Source organism: Aptenodytes patagonicus, chromosome 2 (assembly GCF_965638725.1).
Source record: "Aptenodytes patagonicus chromosome 2, bAptPat1.pri.cur, whole genome shotgun sequence".
Taxonomy (NCBI): domain Eukaryota; kingdom Metazoa; phylum Chordata; class Aves; order Sphenisciformes; family Spheniscidae; genus Aptenodytes; species Aptenodytes patagonicus.
Window position 1 is genome coordinate 97,603,771 of NC_134950.1, and position 21,069 is coordinate 97,624,839.

Consider the following 21,069-nt stretch of genomic DNA (forward strand, 5'->3'; position numbering starts at 1 on the left):
CTATACTGGAGGAAAAATGGTCAGCGATGTAAAACGGCAGTTGATGAAGTCAGGTTTGAGAGTGCAGTTACTACTTTTTCTTTTTGGTTACCATTCATGTTATAATAGATTCTTTCCATTTATTCCTGTTTTTTTTACACATCATGTTAACCACATTGCAGATCTGTATGAAAAAACCTGCTTTGCAAGTTTTGCAAACTTTGCAGCTTGCCAGAGCTGGAGCTAAAGGAAGTTTTGCCTACAGTGAGTTCCAGATGTATCCCTCTCTTAATAAAACAGTAGGTACTAACTGTGGTTTCTTTTTAGAATGAATTTTTAACATACAATAAATCTTTGCAGAATGAACGAGAGAGAATTCTTGAATACAAGAGGCAAGTGCAGAGTTTGGTGAATAAATCCAGGAAGATTGTGCAGCTGAAGCCACGTAACCCAGACTACCGGAGTAACAAGCCCATTATTCTCAGGGCTCTGTGTGACTACAAACAGGATCTGGTACTGTATCCCTTTTTGGCTGAGAATGAACATCATGTAAACTAGAACACGGCAAATAATTTAGTAAACAAACTGTTGAGCTGATAGGTGTAACCCCTTTGTCTGCTCTTGGTCAGCATTTAAATGTCTTTGATGAAAAAGCTCTGACTTTCATGCAATTACGAATAAACAAGCTAGGTTCTGGTTGGTTAATAAGTTTGGTCAAAATGATTATTATTAGTCCATTAAATAGCATTAATACCCATAGTTCAAATTAGCACAGAAAAGTCTCATTGATAATTTGGTTAAGATTGTTATACAGATGCTTCCCAGAATCTACCCCTTCCTTTTGGTGATTGCTCACCCTTCCAGTGTCCCTCTGGGTCTTTAGGTCAACACTTCATCTAACAAAAGATGAGGGAATGTACAATGAGTCATTGGTATCCCGAGTTCTTTGCTGGATAGAGTGTGAAATTGATGGTGGTGGTTTCTTCCTCCTCAGTACTGGGGCTGCCTGGGTTTATTTCTGTATTTTTTTTCTTAACAGTCTGTTTAGATGCATTTTCTGCCTATGGTGCTCTTTCTCTTCACTGGTTCCCAATTACCTAGTTTTCCTGTTCTGTTATCTGTAAAACTTGTTTTAACTGATTCACTAGGTTGCACTCCTGCAGCGACCAGTAATTGACCACTGTGATTTGTGTTTACGATCTGGGGTTTTTGCTATCCACTCTGTGTCTGTGATCTTCCATATCACATTTTATTCCAGAGTCACAGAAGTTCAGCCCACACAGAGTAACTACTTGTTGTTACTATAAGCAAAGCTAAACAAATTTAGGCTATGGTTACCTGACTGCTTGGCAATTGCTCTTAGAGTTAAGCTTGCTAAATTCTGCTCAGGTGAAGGTAAGCCCAGACAAGTCTGGAGCCCCTGCATGGTCAGGTCAATGCAAAGCCTGTGGCCTTTTACTAGTTCTGTCAAAAATCTTATTTGTTGGCTGTAGAGGTGTGATGGAAGGAGAGAGTCCCGTGAGGATAAATGATAGGAGAAGCTTCCCCCTCTTGGATGTGAGTGGAGCACTACCGTGGCCACACGCATGGCTGCAGGTTGTCAGGATTTCTGGCGGTTGGGGCTAGTGGATCCAGCTCTGCCGCACTCATTCCCAGTCCCTTCACAAATACGGGTGCAGTACTAAGCATCCTTACGCCTCCAGCTCACTGGCTTACAGCCATACATGGTTGTGTAGCTTATCGTGGCCATGTGTCCACACTCAGCCTTTGATGTTTGTCATGGCAAGCCCCAAGTCTGATGATCGACTGGACTGGCAACTGCTCAGACTGTTCTGTGGCTCCCACTTGGTTTTCTTGGATTTTCTTCAAATGGAAACCAGATTCAGGGAGAAGGGGTTGATCTGTACTCATCTCTTGCCCCAGTATGAAGCCAAGATGCACGCCCAGATCTGGCAGCTGGGAAGCACTCCCACTTCTGTGATCTAGATGCATCTTCCTTCTCTGTCTCTCCTAGAAACCCCATCTTACTTAACTAAAGAAAAAAATGTTGTTCTGCGTTCCTTACAGAAAACGGTGCGCAAAGGAGATGAATGTATCCTGAAGGACAATAATGAGCGCAGCAAGTGGCTGGTGACCGGCCCCGGAGGAGTGGATATGCTGGTGCCATCTGTTAGTCTTATCATCCCACCCCCCAATCCGTTAGCAGTGGATCTTGCTACCAAGTGAGTTGCTGCCTGGGTTTGGACACCTACCACTGGGAGTAGATAGAAGAGTTCACTCAAAATAGCAACCAACCACAAAATCTGGTCTGTGCCTTGATCAGAGTGCCCCCCTCACCCTCTAAGGGTGGGGGATTAAGGACTAGACCTTTGACTTGAGGAAATTCACTTCAGTGAAGCTTGTTGGGATCTAGGCTGGGATCTAAAAATATTTAAAACTTAGCTTTTACAAGGTTTTTCTCATCTCTAATAATGAAAGTCATGGATAAATTAATTTCCAAGATTTTTTCTAGTAGAGAACAAGCCTTAACACACTCCACATGTGGTGGATGTTTCTTTGGATGTTTTGTAGCTATGCTACAAGGACACACATGTTTTGACCATGAAATTTCTTTTCTCGTCTCAGAATTGAGCAGTACTATGAAGCTATTTTAGCTTTGTGGAACCAGCTGTATATCAACATGAAGAGCCTGGTATCTTGGCATTATTGCATGATCGACATTGAGAAAATCAGAGCGATGACTATTGCCAAGGTAAGACTCCAGCTGGCCTTACCTGTAGACCAGGGACATCCGTGACCTGACCTCTGCTGTCCCAAACAGTGCTTGCTGTGTCCTGTGCAGGTGTATGTTCTGCAAAACCGTGGGCCTTCCTTTTGCTGGGTTGCACAGTTATATACAGAAGTTGTCGTTTTATTAAAGGAGAAGCAAAATGCTTTCACATTCAAACATGGTATGGATAAATGGGAAGATTAGCTAAGGGGATTTATTACCTACTTGCTGTACTTGTTCCCACTATGCAAGGGCATGGATAGACAGACTAAGAGATAGAATTTCAAATTATTCTTAAGTTATGAAATGGTTATAACAAGAATATATTAGCTCAAAGGGCACTTTTAGCATCATACTTTTAGAGGCAGCCTAGGTAGGTTTTATTCTAAAATGCGATTCCTTTGTTTTTTTCTATAGGTGTATTAGTTTGTTCCTTAATGGTTAACTAGTCATAAACCTTCCCCAATTGCTTCTTTTTTCAAAATTCTCCTCTTCCGCATTTCAGCTGAAAACAATGCGTAAGGAAGATTACCAAAAAATAATAACTGACCTGGAGATCCACTATCAAGAATTCCTAAGGAACAGCCAAGGCTCAGAGATGTTTGGCGATGAAGACAAACGAAAGATCCAGACTCAGTTCACTGATGCTCAGAAGCACTACCAAACCTTGATTATACAACTGCCCAATCAGCCACGGCAGCCACAAACAGGTTTGTCTTCCTCCTGTTTTTTGTAGAGATTGTACTGCTTGGGTTTCTTTGTTTGGGGGGTGGTGGTGCATTCTTTTTATGTGAAAATGTTCTCATAAACATATGAACGGAAACATGTTCAAGAATTGTACTGCTGTCTCCCAACATGACAAAACTGGCCATGCGCAGGGAAGAGTATGTTTTCTTCTTCCTTCCTTTGGTGTGAATCTGGGAATAGTTCTGTGAAGTTCAAGGAACTTGCTGGGAAAATGAGAGCAGTTTAGTCCATCTGATATATATTCAGTTATTAGGAAGCAAAATCTCACTGCTGCATTCAAGGGAACAAGTTTCTCTTTTTGTGAAGGGGAGATTTCATTATTTGAAACAGCTGCATAAGGGCCCAGATCTTCTACCTGTTCTCAGTTCTACAGATCAAATTGGTGCTTAGGTCACTTTGGCACTGCATTGGCTTTCTATATGTAGGTGCTCAGTTCTCTGGCAGTTGACATGAACCCAATTCATTTTACAGTGGTCTCAACTGAGAGCTGTCCTGTGGGTTCCTCAAACACCATTATTGTTAATGAGAGAAACCGAGAACATGACAAGCAGGAGGCCTGGCTGCTGCTGGAGCTTCAGAAACTTCGGCGTCAGATTGAAGCTTCTGAGATTCGGATGGTTCAAAGAGCTCCTCTTGGAGTGGATCAAGGGGCTATGCATGACTTTTCAGCCAGAATAAAGGATTTAGAGGTAACTGTGGATGTTTTTCTTTGAGCATCTCAAGCTCAGCATGCCTCTGTGCTGCAGAGCATGCTGTGGTTGTATTTCTGATCAGCTGGGAAAGACACACATCTGTGCAGAAAATTGTCAATTGGAAGCTAACCATGATGATCTGGATTGGAGTTTAGCTCCTAAGTAGAAAAAGTTGACTCTTGGATTTCAGAAGTCAAATTCTGTCAGGCAAAGAATACAGAAAGCCTGATGTCAAGTGGACGTGAGCTCATGTTAAGCCTCATCCAGGTCAAAGCACTATTAATATCCTTTTGCATGGACCCTGCTTTACCACCTACTTCTGAAGTGCTGTCAGTGGGATGCAGAGTAGATAGATGAGGCTTACAAACTCTCTCCCTTTCCCAGTTCTTAAGATTTGAAGGGGACTGGAGAGAAATGATTAGTAAGAAAAAAGAACACGTTCAAGTATATGAGAAATTCCCCTGAGGCAATGAGGTTGCAAAGGTCTTAAGTGCAGAAGGACCTTGGCACGTCTACTGAGTGCAGTAGGCAGCTGGCAGTAAAGCACTCTGCTTTCAACAGAGCTGAGTTTCAGAGTGGACAAGGTGCTCAAAAAGAGGTATTACCTGTTATGGACTGTGCAAAAAAGAAATCACCCAATGTTACTTACCTTGAAGAAAGCAAGCTCAGGTACTGCTTCAGTCCTCAGTCAAGCTGGTTAGATAACAGCAGACTATTTAGATAAGGAGACCAATTGCATATGTGCTGTAGAACGATCATTCAGCCACCAAAAATGTGTAAATCAGGCATTCTCTTTCCTTAGGGTGTGCAGAATGACTCTCAAATAATGGCTGAAACCCTCAATAAGCATAAGGACTTGCTGCCTAACTTCAGAGGCTGTGAAAAGTATGTGTACTTGCAGTCAGAGATAAATGCCCTGTTTCAAAAACTGGAAAATATTAATGGTGTTTCTGCTGGCTACTTAGACAGGTAAGAAAATTGAGGTCATAGCAATAAATCATTCACTTTCTTCCATAATTCTTAGTCCATAAACCTGCTTTTTGTTACCAGTAGTGTAAAATTACACCTTCTTTCCTACAAATGCTGTACATGTGGGTAGAAACAGACACTTATGTGAATTTATTCTCTTTTCTGGAAGACTTTAAAAAAAAAAGTGAGAATTGTGGGTATCACTGAAATTTCTTCTGTATCGCCTATTCTCTTTAACTAATGATCTGCAATTAATTACAAATATCACCTTTCCTGCCCCAGTCCATAATGGATTTGTCTTGTATTATTTCTTTTAGCTTGAATGCACTGAGGTGTCTGCTCCAGATTATTCTACAAACAGAAGATGTGATCAGAGTTTTTGAAGTCAGACTGTCTGAAGAGGAGACTGTTCCTTTGGATCTTGATAAAGTGGAGGCTTATCGGGCTTGTCTGAAGGTGAGAGGCCAAGACCCAAGGACACAGCGAGGCAAAATTTGTAGCTGCGAGCATTGGTCTATTGAGCTGGGGGAGACCCTTCCAAAACCGCAAGAGATGGAAATGCTGATCCTGTCGTGTTTTAAGACATAGACATACAATGCTTTTGCAAATTATTGGAAGGAATGTACAGGTTACTACTCCTTCCATCTCCTGGTTGTTGCTACCCCCACGGCAAAGCCAGTGGCATGGAAGGTCTCCATAATCCATTTCTGTACAAAATTATCTGTGCTTATTTGTATCACTTATGAAGCTAGATTTGAAGGCAATACCTCCTTTCTTGCAAAAAGGCTTGTTAATTGCCCTTGTTGTCATCTAGTTGTAACAAGTAAATTTGAGTATTATTGCGTGTCCTGGTTTTGCCATAGAGTCCATTTCAAATCTTACAGTGAGAACTATCCATCCTGTACAAGGGGAGAAGGCAAAGAATAACTGCTTTGCTGAGCACCAAGTTGGCTTGCAGAACCAGTCTTTATCTGGCGTTGAGCTGGTCCTTTTGTGCACTGAATGCCTTTCGGAGAATAGGGTCTCTTTCATTCTTTCCTGTTCTCAGGTGTAGTAGGGAAAAAGTGTGTAGGTGGCACAAGTGGAGCACAACCAGGTTACCTTTTTATCATGTTAAATAAGAGCTGCAGTTCAGTTGCTGGGAGTTGTTCTTAGCTGGTGTAAATTTGAGCTACACAAAAAAAAAAAATCCTTGAGCATATTATCGAAGGATGCAGTCATCCCTGTGACTGGGGGATGCAAGGCAGACCACCGCCTGCACTGTGTATGCCGTTCGGTGATACCTCACAGTATGCGAGTATGTGCACATGAACACGTGTGTGTGTGTAAAGAAACATCTCCATGGAAGATGTTTATAAAAATGTAAACAGGGAAACAACAAAAAAAAGCTGTGCAGATTTTTAGATAACATTTAAAAACTGGATATGCCAATCCTGAGGCGTGATTCCACAGCTGTTGCAAGTGCAGGAATCTTTTATACTTCAATGAAATTTTTTAGTCAGTTGTTTCTAGGAACAAGCAAGGCAGGCTCTTCCCTTTTTTTTTTTTTTTTTTTTTTTTGGTAACTGCTCTACATAGTTCTGAGAAACTGAAATGTTAGCTACAGAATATGACAGCAGAGGGCTTTGGTTTAGCGAGTTATTTAAGAGTGAGTCTAAACACATTCTTAAGTCAAACTGTTTATCAAAGTAGGTGTTTCACTTGAAATATATTACGTCCAGCTGACATCAGTGTACATACCTTACTGAATTACAAACAAAATCTTTAGATCTCAACATACTGTGCATGCTGTTGATGGTTAACTTTGAGTATCCTCTCAAGAATGAAATGTATGACAGCATTTTGTTTTTTCTCCAGAAAATGAAAGCAGACCTAAACATGAAGAAGTCACTACTGAATGCCCTGGAAAATGAGCTGCAGAAAACGCTTCAGATTCACTCACAGTCTTGCCAGTCATATACCCTGTATGACATGGACATTGGAAAGTTCTGTGACAAAGTTACCCAGCTAATAGATCGCTGGCAGAGAGCTGATAAGCAGATAGATAACAGGTTTGACCATATTTCCTAATAGCTTCTTCCTTATTGCTATTGCTACTAAGATCATCTTAACAGTGAGTCTAAAAGAACTGATGTGCACTAATCATTACTTCCAGAGGACAAATGATGACTTCAGGGCAATAAGACTAGAGAAACTGTGAATAGGTTGAACATACTTTAAAAGGGATTGTGTAAGACCAAGCAGGAAAATCATAGAATCATAGACTCATTGAGGTTGGAAAAGACCTCTAAGATCATCGAGTCCAACCGTCAACCCAACACCACCATGCCCACTAAACCATGTCCCTAAGTGCCTCATCTACACGTCTTTTAAATACCTCCAGGGATGGGGACTCAACCACTTCCCTGGGCAGCCTCTTCCAATGTTTAACCACTCTTTCAGTAAAGAAATTTTTCCTTACATCCAATCTAAACCTCCCCTGCCGCAACTTGAGGCCATTTCCTCTCGTCCTATTGCTTGTTACTTGGGAGAAGAGACCGACACCCACCTCGCTACAACCTCCTTTCAGGTAGTTGTAGAGAGCGATGAGGTCTCCCCTCAGCCTCCTTTTCTGCAGGCTGAACAACCCCAGTTCCCTCAGCCGCTCCTCATAAGACTTGTTCTCCAGACCCCTCACCAGCCTCGTTGCCCTTCTCTGGACACGCTCCAGCACCTCGATGTCCTTCTTGTAGTGAGGGGCCCAAAACTGAACACGTAGTTATTCATGTAAATGTATAATCTACGTGCTAAGGAGTTGGTCTAATTTTTTTTTTATTCTTGCTAATGTTCTTAGATTAAGTACTTCCAGTCAGCATTTTCCCCCTCAAACAAAGCAACCATGCTTATTCCTGAATACCCTATACCTGAGGGTTAAAAAATTCACGCTAAGAATTAAGTAAAAAAATCCCAACGATTTTTTTCTAATGCTTTATTGAACTGAAGGCATATTCTGATTGTTTGTGGGGGTTTTTGGGGTGTGTTTTGTTTTGTTTTTACTTCAGGCCAAAATCTAGTCCTATTAATAAAAATTGACCGGTTGCTGGTTGTTTTGGTGAAAATTGAGAACAAGAGTACTGAAGTCAGTCAACTTGATTCTTATCACTGCAAGGTTTTATCCATCCCTCACTTAGTTGACAGGAGGTGCCAACCTCTGGGTATTGCAGAATTACTCAAAAGTGAGGCACTAAAAACCCATGTTGGGTGACTAATAACCAGTACAGGTCTCATGTATTTGAAATTTTTGTTCAGAAACTCCTTTTAGAGCTTCCCATAGTTTTACCTAGTTTATTACTGTGTCTTATTTCTGAAAAATGGTTAAAGAGAGAGAAAGAGAATGCACTTTCCGTTTTCTCAGTTTTCCCTGGTTTTTTCTAGATCATGGGATTTAGAAAGGCAGATCAAACAGCTGAAAACTTACCGAGATCTCTACCAGGCTCTGTGCAAATGGATCTGTGATGCCAAGCGCAGGCAGGATTCTATCGAGTCCATGAAGCTGTGCGATTGCAACACTATCATGAGATATCTACATGATCAGAAGGTATGCAGCACCTGAATGAGTTGTCTTCAATTATCCAGATTTTAGATTGTTTTGCTATTCAGAAAATATCAGTTTCAATGCAGTCTGCAATACAGTGGCCTGCTTTGAATTATAAAGTATGCAGGCTACCAATAAACACCACATGTGTAGGAGGCAGGAGAGAGGAAATATTATTATCCTCATTACTTTCTGTCAGCACTGCTACAGATTATGAACAAGACCGTTTTTGGCTCCTACACGATCACTGACACTTTTACACATCAGCTTTGAATTAATTCAAGGGACTGTATGATGGTGCAACTTATGGGACAAATTATAGCACAAAAATACAAAGCGAGGAAGTACATCTAAGCTAAAGTCGAGGAACTCTTTCTCCCCAGCTCTAGGGGTTGTTCAGTTGCTAGGTGTTCTTTCTGAGAACAACCTTCTCATGCACAGAGAGCTTGCCGTTGTAAAAACTGCACAGCTACAGGTCACGTCAGGTCTCAGCCTCTGGGGTTGCAGTGGTCTCATACTGCAAGTGCCTTATGGAGGCAGAGCGTACAGGAGGAAATACTGGCAAATCTTGAGGGAGTGCTTCACAGCTCACTTTTTTCTTGACAGAACTTGCACAGTGAAATCTGTGGGAAGCGAGACAAAGTTGAGGAGCTTCTCAAGCACGCAGATCAGTGCTCAGCTGCAATTAAGGTACTTGGATTTCAGCATTTTTATGGGGTGTGGTTTTTCATGGTCAGGTGCATCCCATTGTCTCTGCTCTGCTGGCAGGTGAAATGTTGGCTCCCTGATGTGCGTGTGCAGAAATTGCTGGGGTGAAGCACTTGTGTGTACAAAATATAATGAAAGCAATTTGTGTACTTGCCACCTGAAGACCACAGGATGATGCAGGAGATACCAGTGAGAGCTCCTCTTCAGGAGAATCAAAGCGTCCTCCTAGCCAGACCAAACTTTCCAGTTCATATGTTAAAAAAAAATAAGGGAGTAGAGAACAGATTGGCAGCTTAGGAATTAGGTCTGATTAGGATCTGGTCTAGGAGGCAAGACAAATGCAGATTAGCAGGAGGAATGGTGTGCAATAGCCATGAAAACCAAGAAGATATACAGGGAATGGTTTTGTGGTCTTTGCATTTTTGTTACCTTTATACCCGTGCTTTCTCCAGCTCAGTCTTACTTTCTGTGACAAAGATCTTGCTATATACATGGCATGGCGTATGTGATATGAAACAGATGCAGAGACAGTTATTTCTGATGAAGTTTTGGTTGATAACAGTACCTAGACCAGTTGCTTCCATGAATTTTTTCACCTCTGGGTAGCCCTCAACTAACGGAAACACATTTCTTCCCTTTTTTGTAAAATGTTTTTTCTCTTTTTCCCTTTGTCATTCTCCTCCATGAGTCTCCACAGTGGTACTTGAACTGATGAGCTTCTGTTTATGATAGAGAATCATCTGTACATGGCCAGAGATATAAACAAGGGAAAATGTAGCTTTTTATTAAAAAAACCCCAAAACCAAAACAAAGCCAAAACTTTATTTGCATTTTGGGAAATCCAGATTCCCAGAGTTCCTTGGCAGTAAGACCAATGGGTCTTACCTTTCCCTGTTGCTTTACAGGATTATGAACTACAGGTTGCTTCCTACAGTTCCGGATTAGAAACATTGCTCAACATACCTATCAAGAAGAGTGTGGTTCAGTCTCCTGCAGTGCTGATTCTGCAAGAGGTATCTTTCTTTCCTCCCCATCAATCTTTTGAATACATTTGTTTGTCCATGGGAGCCATTGTGAGTCATATCCAGCTGTATTCTAATAATTAGCACTGTCATTGGTAATGTGTACTAAGCACATAAGCACAAGGAACTAGTGCCGAATAGTCGCTGTGCTGTAAAATCATACTTGGGCTCATTTAGACAGTAGATTAGCCCTCAGGAATTTACCTCATTCCTATTCAATGTCCATTGCATACATATTGTGAGAAAGTAAGATTCATGCCCCAAGTGGTTTAGTCACTTTCAACCTGGGAATTAACCACTATTAAAAGTTTAACTTAGGTTACTTGTGACTGTCAGACAGGAAGAGCGTGATGAACTAGGGGATGAAGCCTTGGATTTAATATCACAGCAGCCATGGGGGAAAATAATCTTCAAAAAGAAGGTGTGGGTTTATCAGAAGGGAGAATCTATACATTTGGGGTCCCCAGAAAGTCACGTGAATTTGTGAGGAGGAGAGTTTGCTTTTTACTTTGTCAAGTGATATGTTTTCTCAAGTGGATTGGAATCCTTTAAATGGTGTGAGCCATAGGGATGTTCATATCTAACTCTGTAGTACAAGCTGCTAACGATTCTCTTTCTTTTCAAGGCTAGCGAGGCTCAGTCTCGCTACATAGAGCTTCTTACAAGATCAGGAGATTATTACAGATTCTTAAGTGAAATGTTAAAGAGCATGGAGGACTTGAAGGTAATCTGACTTTTATTTTCTTTACCTTCTATTTTTATCACAGGTTAGCAAGCTATCACTGATCAAAGACTTTCTGCTTAAGTACAGTGCAAAACAGTCCACAAAACTAAATCCTGAGCTCAGTGGTGTCCCATGAAGGAGGCATATAAGCAGTTTCATGCATCTTTTGTCAAAGAATACAGTATCTTGCAAAGTTACCTCCAAGGTTATGTGTGAGGTGGAGAACATTAGCCTTCTTGGTAATTAGGAGATGCTCATCAAAGCACACAAGAGGTCCTTCTCTGCCCATAAGAGCCTTGACCTCGGTGAGAGTACAGTTACCTCAGTGCTGAAAACTTGCTCCTCATGGTTAAGGGGCTACACCTCATTTCAGGCCATATCTACAGTGTTTCAAATGGAGTAGTAACTCCTGATTTGATTCAGCTCAGTGGAAAGAGAGGTGCCCATTTAAGAGGTCACATATGTGGAATGTGAATTACCTGTTTGAAAATTGTGGAGGTTCTAAATGAGGCTATTTAATACTTTGCTGCTGAACTCTTGGTACATCAGATTTTACTATCTGTATCGCATCTCCCTCCTCCCATCAAGTAGCATTTCCCCTCTGAAAGTCATTATGCTGATTTCTGAATAAGGTTTGACTCTGAATAAATAAGGATTCCAGAATTTGTCTTGATGACATGAAATAAAAAAGGATTTTGAGCTGTCATTGAAGCAGAGAAAAAAATGCTCTGTAAGTTGTCAGTCTTACAAATGTATATTGTATTGCATGTGATGATTTTGGAACAGTTGTCACAAATGTTTATTTGTGGTTTTTTGTTTGTTTATTTTTCTGCTATTGTTTTGCAGATGAAAAACACCAAAATTGAACTCCTGGAAGAAGAACTCAGGCTTGCCAGGGATTCAAATTCAGAGACAAGCAACAAACATAAATTCCTGGAGCAAAATCTGCAGAAGTACCAGATGGATGTTTCTCAGCTCAAGGCAAAGCTGATGAGTTTGGAGGAGATGAAAAGACAAGCTGAAATGGATGGAAATTCTGCTAAGCAAAACCTGGACAAATGCTATGCCCAAATAAAGGATCTAAATGACAGAATAACCAGGCTAACTTATGAGACTGAAGATGAGAAAAGGAAAAGGAAGTTGCTGGAGGATAGATATGAGCAGCAGAAGAATGACTATGACCAGCTGCAGAAAACAAGACAAAATGAGAAAGACAGCCTTGGTTGGCAAAAGTTAGAGTCTGAGAAGGTCATCAAGGAGAAGGAGTACGAGATAGAAAGATTAAGGGTTCTTCTTCAGGACGAAGGCACACGGAAGAGGGAATATGAAAATGAGCTGGCTAAGGTAAGAAACCAGTTTAGCGAGGAGATGAGTAATTTAAAGAACAAGTATGAAACAGAAATTAATATTAAGAAGACCGCAATCCAGCAGATAGCTGCACAGAAAGATGATGATGCAAAAGGCCTCAGAGCCCAGGTTGACAGACTGACAAGAGAAAACAGAGACCTTAAGGATGAGATTGTGAGGCTGAACGATGCCATTCTGCAAACCACAGATCAACGGAGGAGGGCAGAAGAAGATGCCCTTCAGCACAAGGCTTGCAGTTCTGAGGTGTCACAGCAAAAGCATCAGTTAGAGCTGGAGCTGAAACAGATCATTCAGCTTCGTGGCGAAGACAACTCAAGATACAAGCAGGCTCTTGAGGAGGCTGCCTCAACTATTCAGGATAAAACTAAGGAGCTGGAAAGGCTAAAGGTTCAGCTTCAGGAAGAGGCTAAAAGCCGATGGGAGCTTGAAAATGAATTGGCTAAGGTAAGGAACAGTTATGATGAGGAAATTATTAGTTTAAAGAACAAATATGAAACTGAGATTAATATCACAAAGACCACAATTCACCAGGTCACCATGCAAAAGGAAGAGGACACAAATAATTATAGAACACAGCTTGATAATGCCATGAGAGAAAATAGGAATTTGTGTGAGGAAATTAGGAGACTGAAGAATACAATAAGTCAGACAACAGATAACCTACGGAAAATAGAAGAGAATGCTCAGCAGCAGAAGGCAGCTGGCTCAGAGCTTTCTCAGAAGAAACAGCAGCTGGAGATTGAGCTAAAACAAGTGATGCAGAGGCACTCTGATGAAAGCATGCGGTACAAACAGTCACTTGATGATGCTTCTAAGACCATTAAGGAAAGAAACAAAGAGATCGAAAGGCTGAGAAAGTTGTTGGATGTAGAAACAAGTCAGAGAAAAGAACTAGAGGATGAGAACAGTCAGTTAAAGAGAGTCCAGTTTGACCTGCAGAAAGCAAACACAAGTGCTACTGAGATGATTAACAAGCTGAGGATCCAAGAGCAGGAACTGGCCAGACTGAAAATTGACTATGAAAGAGTTTCGCAAGAGAAAAAAGGCAGGGATCAAGAAAGCGCAAAGTTCCAGAGCACTGTGAAAGACTTGCAGATCCAGAAACATAAGCTGGAGGAGGAACTTTGCAGGCAGAATAAAAATATAATGGAGGAGACGTCCAGAAGGAAGAAACTGGAGGAGGAAATAGAAGGCATGAGGAGATCTCTCAGAGAGCAATCGGTTAAAATAACTAATCTCACACAGCAGATAGAGGAAGTGTCTATTGTGAAGAAGAGGAATGAAGATGACCTTAGACACCAAAGAGAAGTATTAGACGGTCATGTGAGAGAGAAGCAGAGATATATGGAGGAGATAAGAAAATACACATCTGATATTGAGATTTTACGCCGTCAGTTGGTCCAAGAACAGGAGCAATTAAAACAGGCTCACCTACGATATGAGCACTTACAGAAGACCTCTGAGGAGAAAAGCAAAAACCTGAACGAGTGCAAAATAGAAATCGAAAGGCTTCAGTCTCTCACCGAGAACCTAACCAAGGAACACTTGTTACTGGAGGAAGAGCTGCGAAATGTTAGATTGGAGTACGATGACCTCAGAATGGTCAGAAGTGAAGTTGATGAGAAAAATACTGCCATTGCTGAACTAAAGAATCAGCTTCAGACGAGCAGCAAGCAAACCCTGGAACTTCAGGGGTTGATTAATGATTTACAGAAAGAAAGGGAAAAATTGAGACAGGAAATTGAAAAATTCCAAAAGCAAGCTCTAGAGGTATTCACACATATTTTGATCCCGGCTTTACTGTCTCTCAGATATATAATTAATTGCAGTGTCCGTTTGAATCAACTTAAATCACATTTCACTGTTTAAGTTCACTGTACTTGTGACTAATATCCCCTTTATGGCCCTTCCCCTGGTTCATTTTTAAACAAAAATGGCAGGATTTGGCCACTTTCTTAGCCTCTTTACTCCCTGGGAGCTGTGCTAGGGAGCCATAAGCTGTCTTGTCGTCTAGCTGAGCCTAGCCCTCAGCCCTTGCCCCAGGAGAAAACCTGGGTCTGCCAGTCTCCACCAAACCATCCTAGGAGAAGATGAGAGTACATGGAGTACCACTGTGCTTTAGCTGTACCCTGCTGGCTGTGTGCTTCCCCAGGCTGTTTCAGCCAGGAGGGGTTAAAGCAGTCCTTTGAGGCTGACCTGAGTGGTATCACAAACTACACCAGCTAAAAACCCCAGAACCAACAAGCTGTCAAAGTGCTGCTTAGCTGGGTAAGGGGTTGACTACAAGTGAGAATTAAAGATGATGTTGTCAGCTGTACCTAAGGTACTTAAAGCCTACATTTCATTGACTCTTTCGGGGATTTATGTTCCTAAGGGCATTTGCAAATTTTACTATTGGCCCTTATTTCTTAAACTTGAGGCGACAGCATAAACAAATTAGAGAAAACAGTTTTTCATATTTCATTCTTCTGCCTGGTTTCTCGTCCAAAGAGCTACTGTTTAAATATATACAAATGTTTCTTTGCTTTTTCCTATACTTGCCCTTTATACTTCTTTTCTCATTTCCATCCTTTCTCAGCTATTTTTTCCTTTATTCAGTTTTTCTTTCTTTTAAAAATCTTAATACTGATTTTTCAAAAATACTAACATTTAGGATTATCTGACATCCGTGCATATATATATATATATGCGTGCATGTATTACAAATATATAAACTTGTATCCATTTAATATGGACTGCATACAAATGTGCATGCTTATAGGTGTTTGTGTATGTGTATACATATATGAAGACATTAAGTGAATTAAAATGTAAAGCAACACAGGTAAAACTGTTTGGAGTAACATGTGAAACTAATAGGAAAGTGAAAATTGAGTCATATATTTCCTTTTTATCCATGTATAGATCCAGTCCTTAGGGGATACAAATGCACCCAGGTTAGTAGGACTATGCTGGGGTACATCTGCTGAGCATCAGACTCTTTATGAGTCTTGAATGCTCTGTGTATGTGTAGGTGTACTATGAGAAGTATTAAAACGTAATAAAGAGCTAACTAAATCAGCAGAAAATCAAGGCTATGGGTAACAGAATGGAGTCTCTGGTGGTACTAGAGACACTGTCAGTGAAAGGACAATGTACCTTCACTGGTTTATGTGTATCCATGGTCTTAGGTAAGGCACTGCTGCGACTAAAATGTTTTCCAGTGGCAGCTTGCTGCAGGTTAAATGACAGGCTGAAGAGCATTGTAAGTGGAGAACATAACTCTAACCAGCATAAACTCTAACCGTCCTCTCTTCATTTATTTCTTCTTTGAAATTGTAGGCATCCAACAGGATTCAAGAATCCAAAAATCAGTATAGTCACATTATGCAAGAAAGAGAAACCTTGCTGATAAAAATGAGTGCTTTGGAGCAAGATAAAGCCAGGCTGCAGAGACTAGAAGAGGAGCTGAACCGTTTGAAAGTTACCCTGGAATCAGAGTCTCGTTTGAAGCAACGCCTGGAAAGTGAGAAGCAACAAATCCTGAATGACCTCAATCAGTGGAAGAGCCAGCACTCCCGGACAGAGGAATCCATAAGGAAGATCCAGTGTGAGAGAGAGAAGAGCGAGAGGGAGAAGAACACCCTGAGGAGTGAGATTGAAAGGCTGCAGATGGAGATCAAACGGATCGAGGAGAGATACCGGTGCCGACTGGAAGAGACCGCTGTCAAAAACCAGTCAGAGTTGGAGTCCGAGCGTCTCAGGCTGCAAAGAGAGATTGAGAAACTCAAGCAACGCCCATATGGGTCCCACAGATCTACACAGACCGAGGAAGACTTTTGTATTGATGCCTCCAAGTTGCTGTTCAGTGGGCTGCGGAAGAAGATCACAGCAATGCAGCTGTATGAGTGTCAACTGATAGACAAACTCACACTGGATAAACTGCTGAAGGGGCAGAGGTCAGTGGAAGAAGTCACGGCTGACATTGAACCCTACCTCAAAGGGGCAGGTGCTATTGCAGGGGTGTCTCTTTCGCCCAGACAGAAGTACTCCTTTGTTGAGGCCAAACGGAATCAGCTGCTTACAGCAGAAAATGCAGTCCTGCTCTTAGAAGCCCAGGCAGCAACAGGAGGCGTGATAGACCCACACCGAAATGAGATGTTAACGGTGGACAGTGCTATCGCCAGAGATCTGATCGACTTTGATGACAGAGAACAAATCTATACAGCAGAAAAGGCTATTACAGGATTTAAAGATCCTTTCTCGGGCAAAACTGTGCCAGTATCTGAAGCCATCAAGAAAAACTTGGTTGACAGAGAAACCGGGATTCGTCTTCTTGAAGCCCAGCTGGCTGTAGGAGGGATTGTTGATCCTGTCAACAGCGTTTTCCTACCCAAAGATATAGCTTTATCCCGTGGGTTGATTGACAAAGACCTGTACAGGATCCTAAACAACTGCCAAGGCACTACAAAGAACTTCATTGATCCCACCACCAAAAAGGCAGTCACTTACATGCAGCTGAAGGAAAAATGTAGGATTGAACCACACACTGGTCTGCTCCTCCTCCCAGTGCAGAAGAGGAGCATGTCATTCCAAGGGATCAGGCAGCCTGTCTCAGCCGATGCACTGCTCGAGGCTGGAATTATTAAGGAATCAACAAGGAACGACTTGGAAAGAGGTGCAATTACAGTGGAAGAAGTGAGTGAGAGAATTATTGATTTCCTTCAGGGCTCTAGCTGTATTGCGGGTATCTACAATGAGGCTACTAAAGAGAAACTTGGCATTTACCAGGCTATGAAAATAGGTTTGGTTAGACCGGGGACAGCCCTTGAACTCCTAGAAGCCCAGGCAGCCACAGGGTTCATAGTGGATCCTGTCAGCAATGTAAGGCTGCCTGTTGAGGAAGCTTACAAAAGAGGCCTTGTTGGAATTGAATTTAAAGAGAAACTTCTCTCTGCTGAAAGAGCTGTCACTGGGTACAAAGACCCAGAAACTGGAAACATCATTTCCCTGTTTCAAGCAATGAACAAAGAGCTTATAGAGAGAGGCCATGGCATTCGTTTGCTGGAGGCCCAGATTGCTACCGGAGGAATCATTGACCCCAAAGAGAGCTACCGCTTGCCAGTAGAGACGGCCTACAAGCGTGGCTACTTCAATGAAGAGCTCAACCAGATCCTTAGTGATCCAAGTGACGACACCAAAGGGTTCTTTGATCCCAACACAGAGGAGAACTTGACCTACTTGCAGCTGAAAGAAAGATGCATAAAGGATGAAGCAACAGGGCTCTGCCTTCTACCCCTGAGAGAGAAGAAGAAGGTGGTGCACACCTCGCAGAAGAACACCCTTAGGAAGCGCCGGGTTGTCATTGTAGATCCAGAAACAAACAGGGAAATGTCCGTGCAGGAGGCATACAGCAAAGGCCTGATAGATTATGACACCTATACAGAACTAGCTGAACAGGAGTGTGAGTGGGAAGAAATAACTATTACAGGATCAGATGGTAGCAGCAGAGTAGTCCTTGTTGACAGAAAAACAGGTAGCCAGTATGACATCCAGGACGCTATTGATAAAGGTCTGGTTGAGAGGAAGTTTTTTGACCAGTACCGTTCTGGCAGTTTAAGCCTGACGCAGTTTGCAGACATGATTTCCTGCCGTAATGGCACTGATGAGGTGTTTCGGCATGAGTCGGTGACTCGGTCTCCCACAGTGCTGAGTGTCAGGAGTTCTTCCTCGCTGATCAGGAGCGGTTCTTCCTCAGAGACCCCAGAAGAGTGCAGTCCCATTGCAGCCATATTTGACACAGAAAACTTGGAGAAAATCTCCATTTCAGAAGCCATACAACGGGGCATTGTGGATAGCATCACCGGGCAACGGTTACTTGAAGCCCAGGCCTGCACAGGGGGCGTAATATGCCCTACCACAGGCCAGAGGCTTTCGCTTCAGGAAGCCGCCAGTCAAGGCATCATTGATCAGGATATGGCCACACGGCTCAAACCAGCTCAGAAGGCCTTCATAGGGTTCGAAGGCATAAAGGGTGGACGCAAGAGGATGTCAGCAGCTGAAGCAGTGAAGGAAAAATGGTTGCCTTACGAGGCTGGGCAGCGGTTCCTTGAATTCCAGTACCTCACTGGAGGTCTCGTGGACCCAGAAGTGCGTGGAAGAATAAGTACTGAAGAAGCCATTAGGAATGGATTGATTGATGGTCGCGCTGCCCAGAAATTGCAAGACACTAACAGCTATCCCAAAATTCTGACCTGCCCCAAGACCAAGCTGAAAATATCCTACAAAGATGCAATGAATCGGTCAATGGTGGAAGACATCACCGGGCTTAAACTCTTGGAAGCAGCCTCGGTTTCATCTAAAGGCATATCCAGTCCCTACAATGTCTCCTCAGCACCCGGATCACGCTCTGGCTCTCGCTCTGGCTCACGTTCAGGCTCACGCAGTGGGTCTAGGAGGGGAAGCTTTGATGCATCAGCAAGCTCTTCATATTCTTACTCATACTCAACCTTCAGCAGTGGGTCTATTGGGCGCTAATAACAAGTGAGGGAATGTGTCTGCATTTTAATATCGTTTATATTATTCTATATCCCCTTTCCTTAAACAAACAAACAAAAACAAACAAAAAACCCCACAATAACAAAGCAACCCAAAGCAAGCCCCTTAAGTCTTTTCTAGGTGCGTTCAACTTCTCTTCTGAAAAAGCTGTAAAATGCTTTAATGCAAATTTATGGAATATAGATTAGGGGATGCAAAAAGTCATATTTGTGAGTTTTGAGTTTCAGTTCCCATTTCCTTTTAGTGTTCGGATTTTAATTGGTCTCTGTATATTTTAAATACTCTGTCACGTGCCTTCTCCTGTTATCTCTGTCAGCCCATAAGCTGATAACTGAGGTTTGAAAGTCTTGCAGTAGTTAATTTTTTTCCACATAGACCTTTTTCAATTTGCTATTATGAAGAAAAAAATATTAACAATATGGACAGAAAATACCTTTAATATTGGTTTAGAATCTATACTATAACATGAAAAGCTCTGTCTTCCACATGCTCTACTTCTCTATGTTTGGCTAGCCATTTTCTTAAGTATAACTTGGTGGATATAAAGGGCTATTATTAGGCTGGGCTTTTGTTTTACTGTTACCCATATATATTTTCTACTGTTTTGCTTGATTTCCATGTAATGAAAAAAACCCCCTCTAACTGCACCAAGTGAGCTATTCTGGGCAATAAACTTTTGAAGTTTTAATGTATTTGTTGTGTGCTTATTAAATTTAGCTATGGACATTCTTGGAGGTACGGATTAGAGAAAGAACCATTTTAAAAAGTAGCAAATACTAGCTTTGTCATAAAAATAGTGTACAGGCACATTATTTTTCATGATGCTGATCCATCATTTTTATGAATGTGGATTTCTGATCCTGTATTTTCAGTAGGAAAATGAAGATAGCACCAGTAATGGAAACTCTGCCCCTAGAAGCAGAAAGCCTGTTTCTGCAGTTGGTTATAGACTTGATGATGACCAGAAGCGTATTTCTTCTGCTCGTGATCCAGCCCATTGTCTCTGCAGCTACAAGGAATGGAGTCAGATTCTCCCTTACACATCCGTGTAACTTTGGACAACGAGCAGAACAAAGATAGAGTGATGGAGCTTAGCCGACTGGTATGGTGGCCCAGGAGGATCTTTCAAAATCTGAACAATCACCTCCTGTAATGTCCTCCCACCTCTTCTGCTGGCTCCTGAAGGCCTAGGCTGAGAAAATAGCAAGAGTGTATCAGTGTTTGGATGATGCCTTGCTGTTGTCAGTTCTACGTAGGCTGTTGGCAGCCTGCTGACTCCTTTTATCTGAGCTGAGAAAGCTCCTGAGCTGAGAAACCAGAGCAGGACTACGTGACCACAGGATCAGAGGACACAACGTGCTTTGAAACCACTTCAGCTGCCATGAATGTTCTTCAGCCAGACCAGAAAATTATTTGTATACATCGAGACTGTCCTGCCCTCTCCCATTTGCCACACAGTGCAGATACCTCTGGGTAGGCACTATGTTCTTAGCCAGGTGATCACTTAACAGGATTTAGTATGGTTTTAGACAACTGCTAGTACAGAGCTTTAATGACAAAACTGTTAGTATAATTTCCCAGTACCTGAAATAAATTCTTCCTGTAAGTAGTTGAAAGCGTTGCCTGAAGCACGTACCTGCTTTTAGCCACGTGCCGTGCAGGAACTCCACCTGTCTGAATTTTATCCATTGCTACGGATAGAAGGAAGAAGCTGATAGGCACAAATGCTAATCACTGTTAATGATGCTGCCTAATTTTTGTAGCATGTTCCTTTTCTGCAGTAAGGCATAGCATGAGTTTCGATACTGCTGTCTCTGGCTAAGGCGTACCTTCTAGCCTGAAAAGCATTTCCAGTTTTTTCTGAAGATGAGAGCTGTGTATAAAATCTCTGCCATATATGAAGTGTCACCGGTTATTGGACTAAGAGATTAAATGGGCTGGTACAAGTCGGTGGTAGAGACCTCTATAGAAAGTAGGTG

The 21,069-nt window shown here is 42.0% G+C and overlaps 1 protein-coding gene across 2 annotated transcripts in view; it reads left to right on the forward strand.

Moving 5' to 3' along the window:
* Positions 1 to 19,778, forward strand: part of DSP (desmoplakin) — a 42,322-nt gene extending 22,544 nt beyond the window's left edge. The window contains exons 11-24 of one of the 2 annotated variants that reach the window (XM_076330503.1): positions 340 to 492; positions 2,047 to 2,201; positions 2,605 to 2,731; positions 3,255 to 3,459; positions 3,968 to 4,185; positions 4,991 to 5,157; positions 5,475 to 5,613; positions 7,015 to 7,208; positions 8,572 to 8,734; positions 9,338 to 9,421; positions 10,345 to 10,452; positions 11,087 to 11,185; positions 12,032 to 14,323; positions 15,875 to 19,778. In XM_076330503.1, the coding sequence (XP_076186618.1) occupies positions 340 to 492; positions 2,047 to 2,201; positions 2,605 to 2,731; positions 3,255 to 3,459; positions 3,968 to 4,185; positions 4,991 to 5,157; positions 5,475 to 5,613; positions 7,015 to 7,208; positions 8,572 to 8,734; positions 9,338 to 9,421; positions 10,345 to 10,452; positions 11,087 to 11,185; positions 12,032 to 14,323; positions 15,875 to 19,069 (7,299 nt within the window). In that variant the 3' untranslated portion in view covers positions 19,070 to 19,778. The remainder of the gene's footprint in view (positions 1 to 339; positions 493 to 2,046; positions 2,202 to 2,604; positions 2,732 to 3,254; positions 3,460 to 3,967; positions 4,186 to 4,990; positions 5,158 to 5,474; positions 5,614 to 7,014; positions 7,209 to 8,571; positions 8,735 to 9,337; positions 9,422 to 10,344; positions 10,453 to 11,086; positions 11,186 to 12,031; positions 14,324 to 15,874) is intronic. The other variant, XM_076330504.1, reaches the window with a different exon arrangement.
* The last annotated feature ends 1,291 nt before the right edge of the window (positions 19,779 to 21,069 follow it).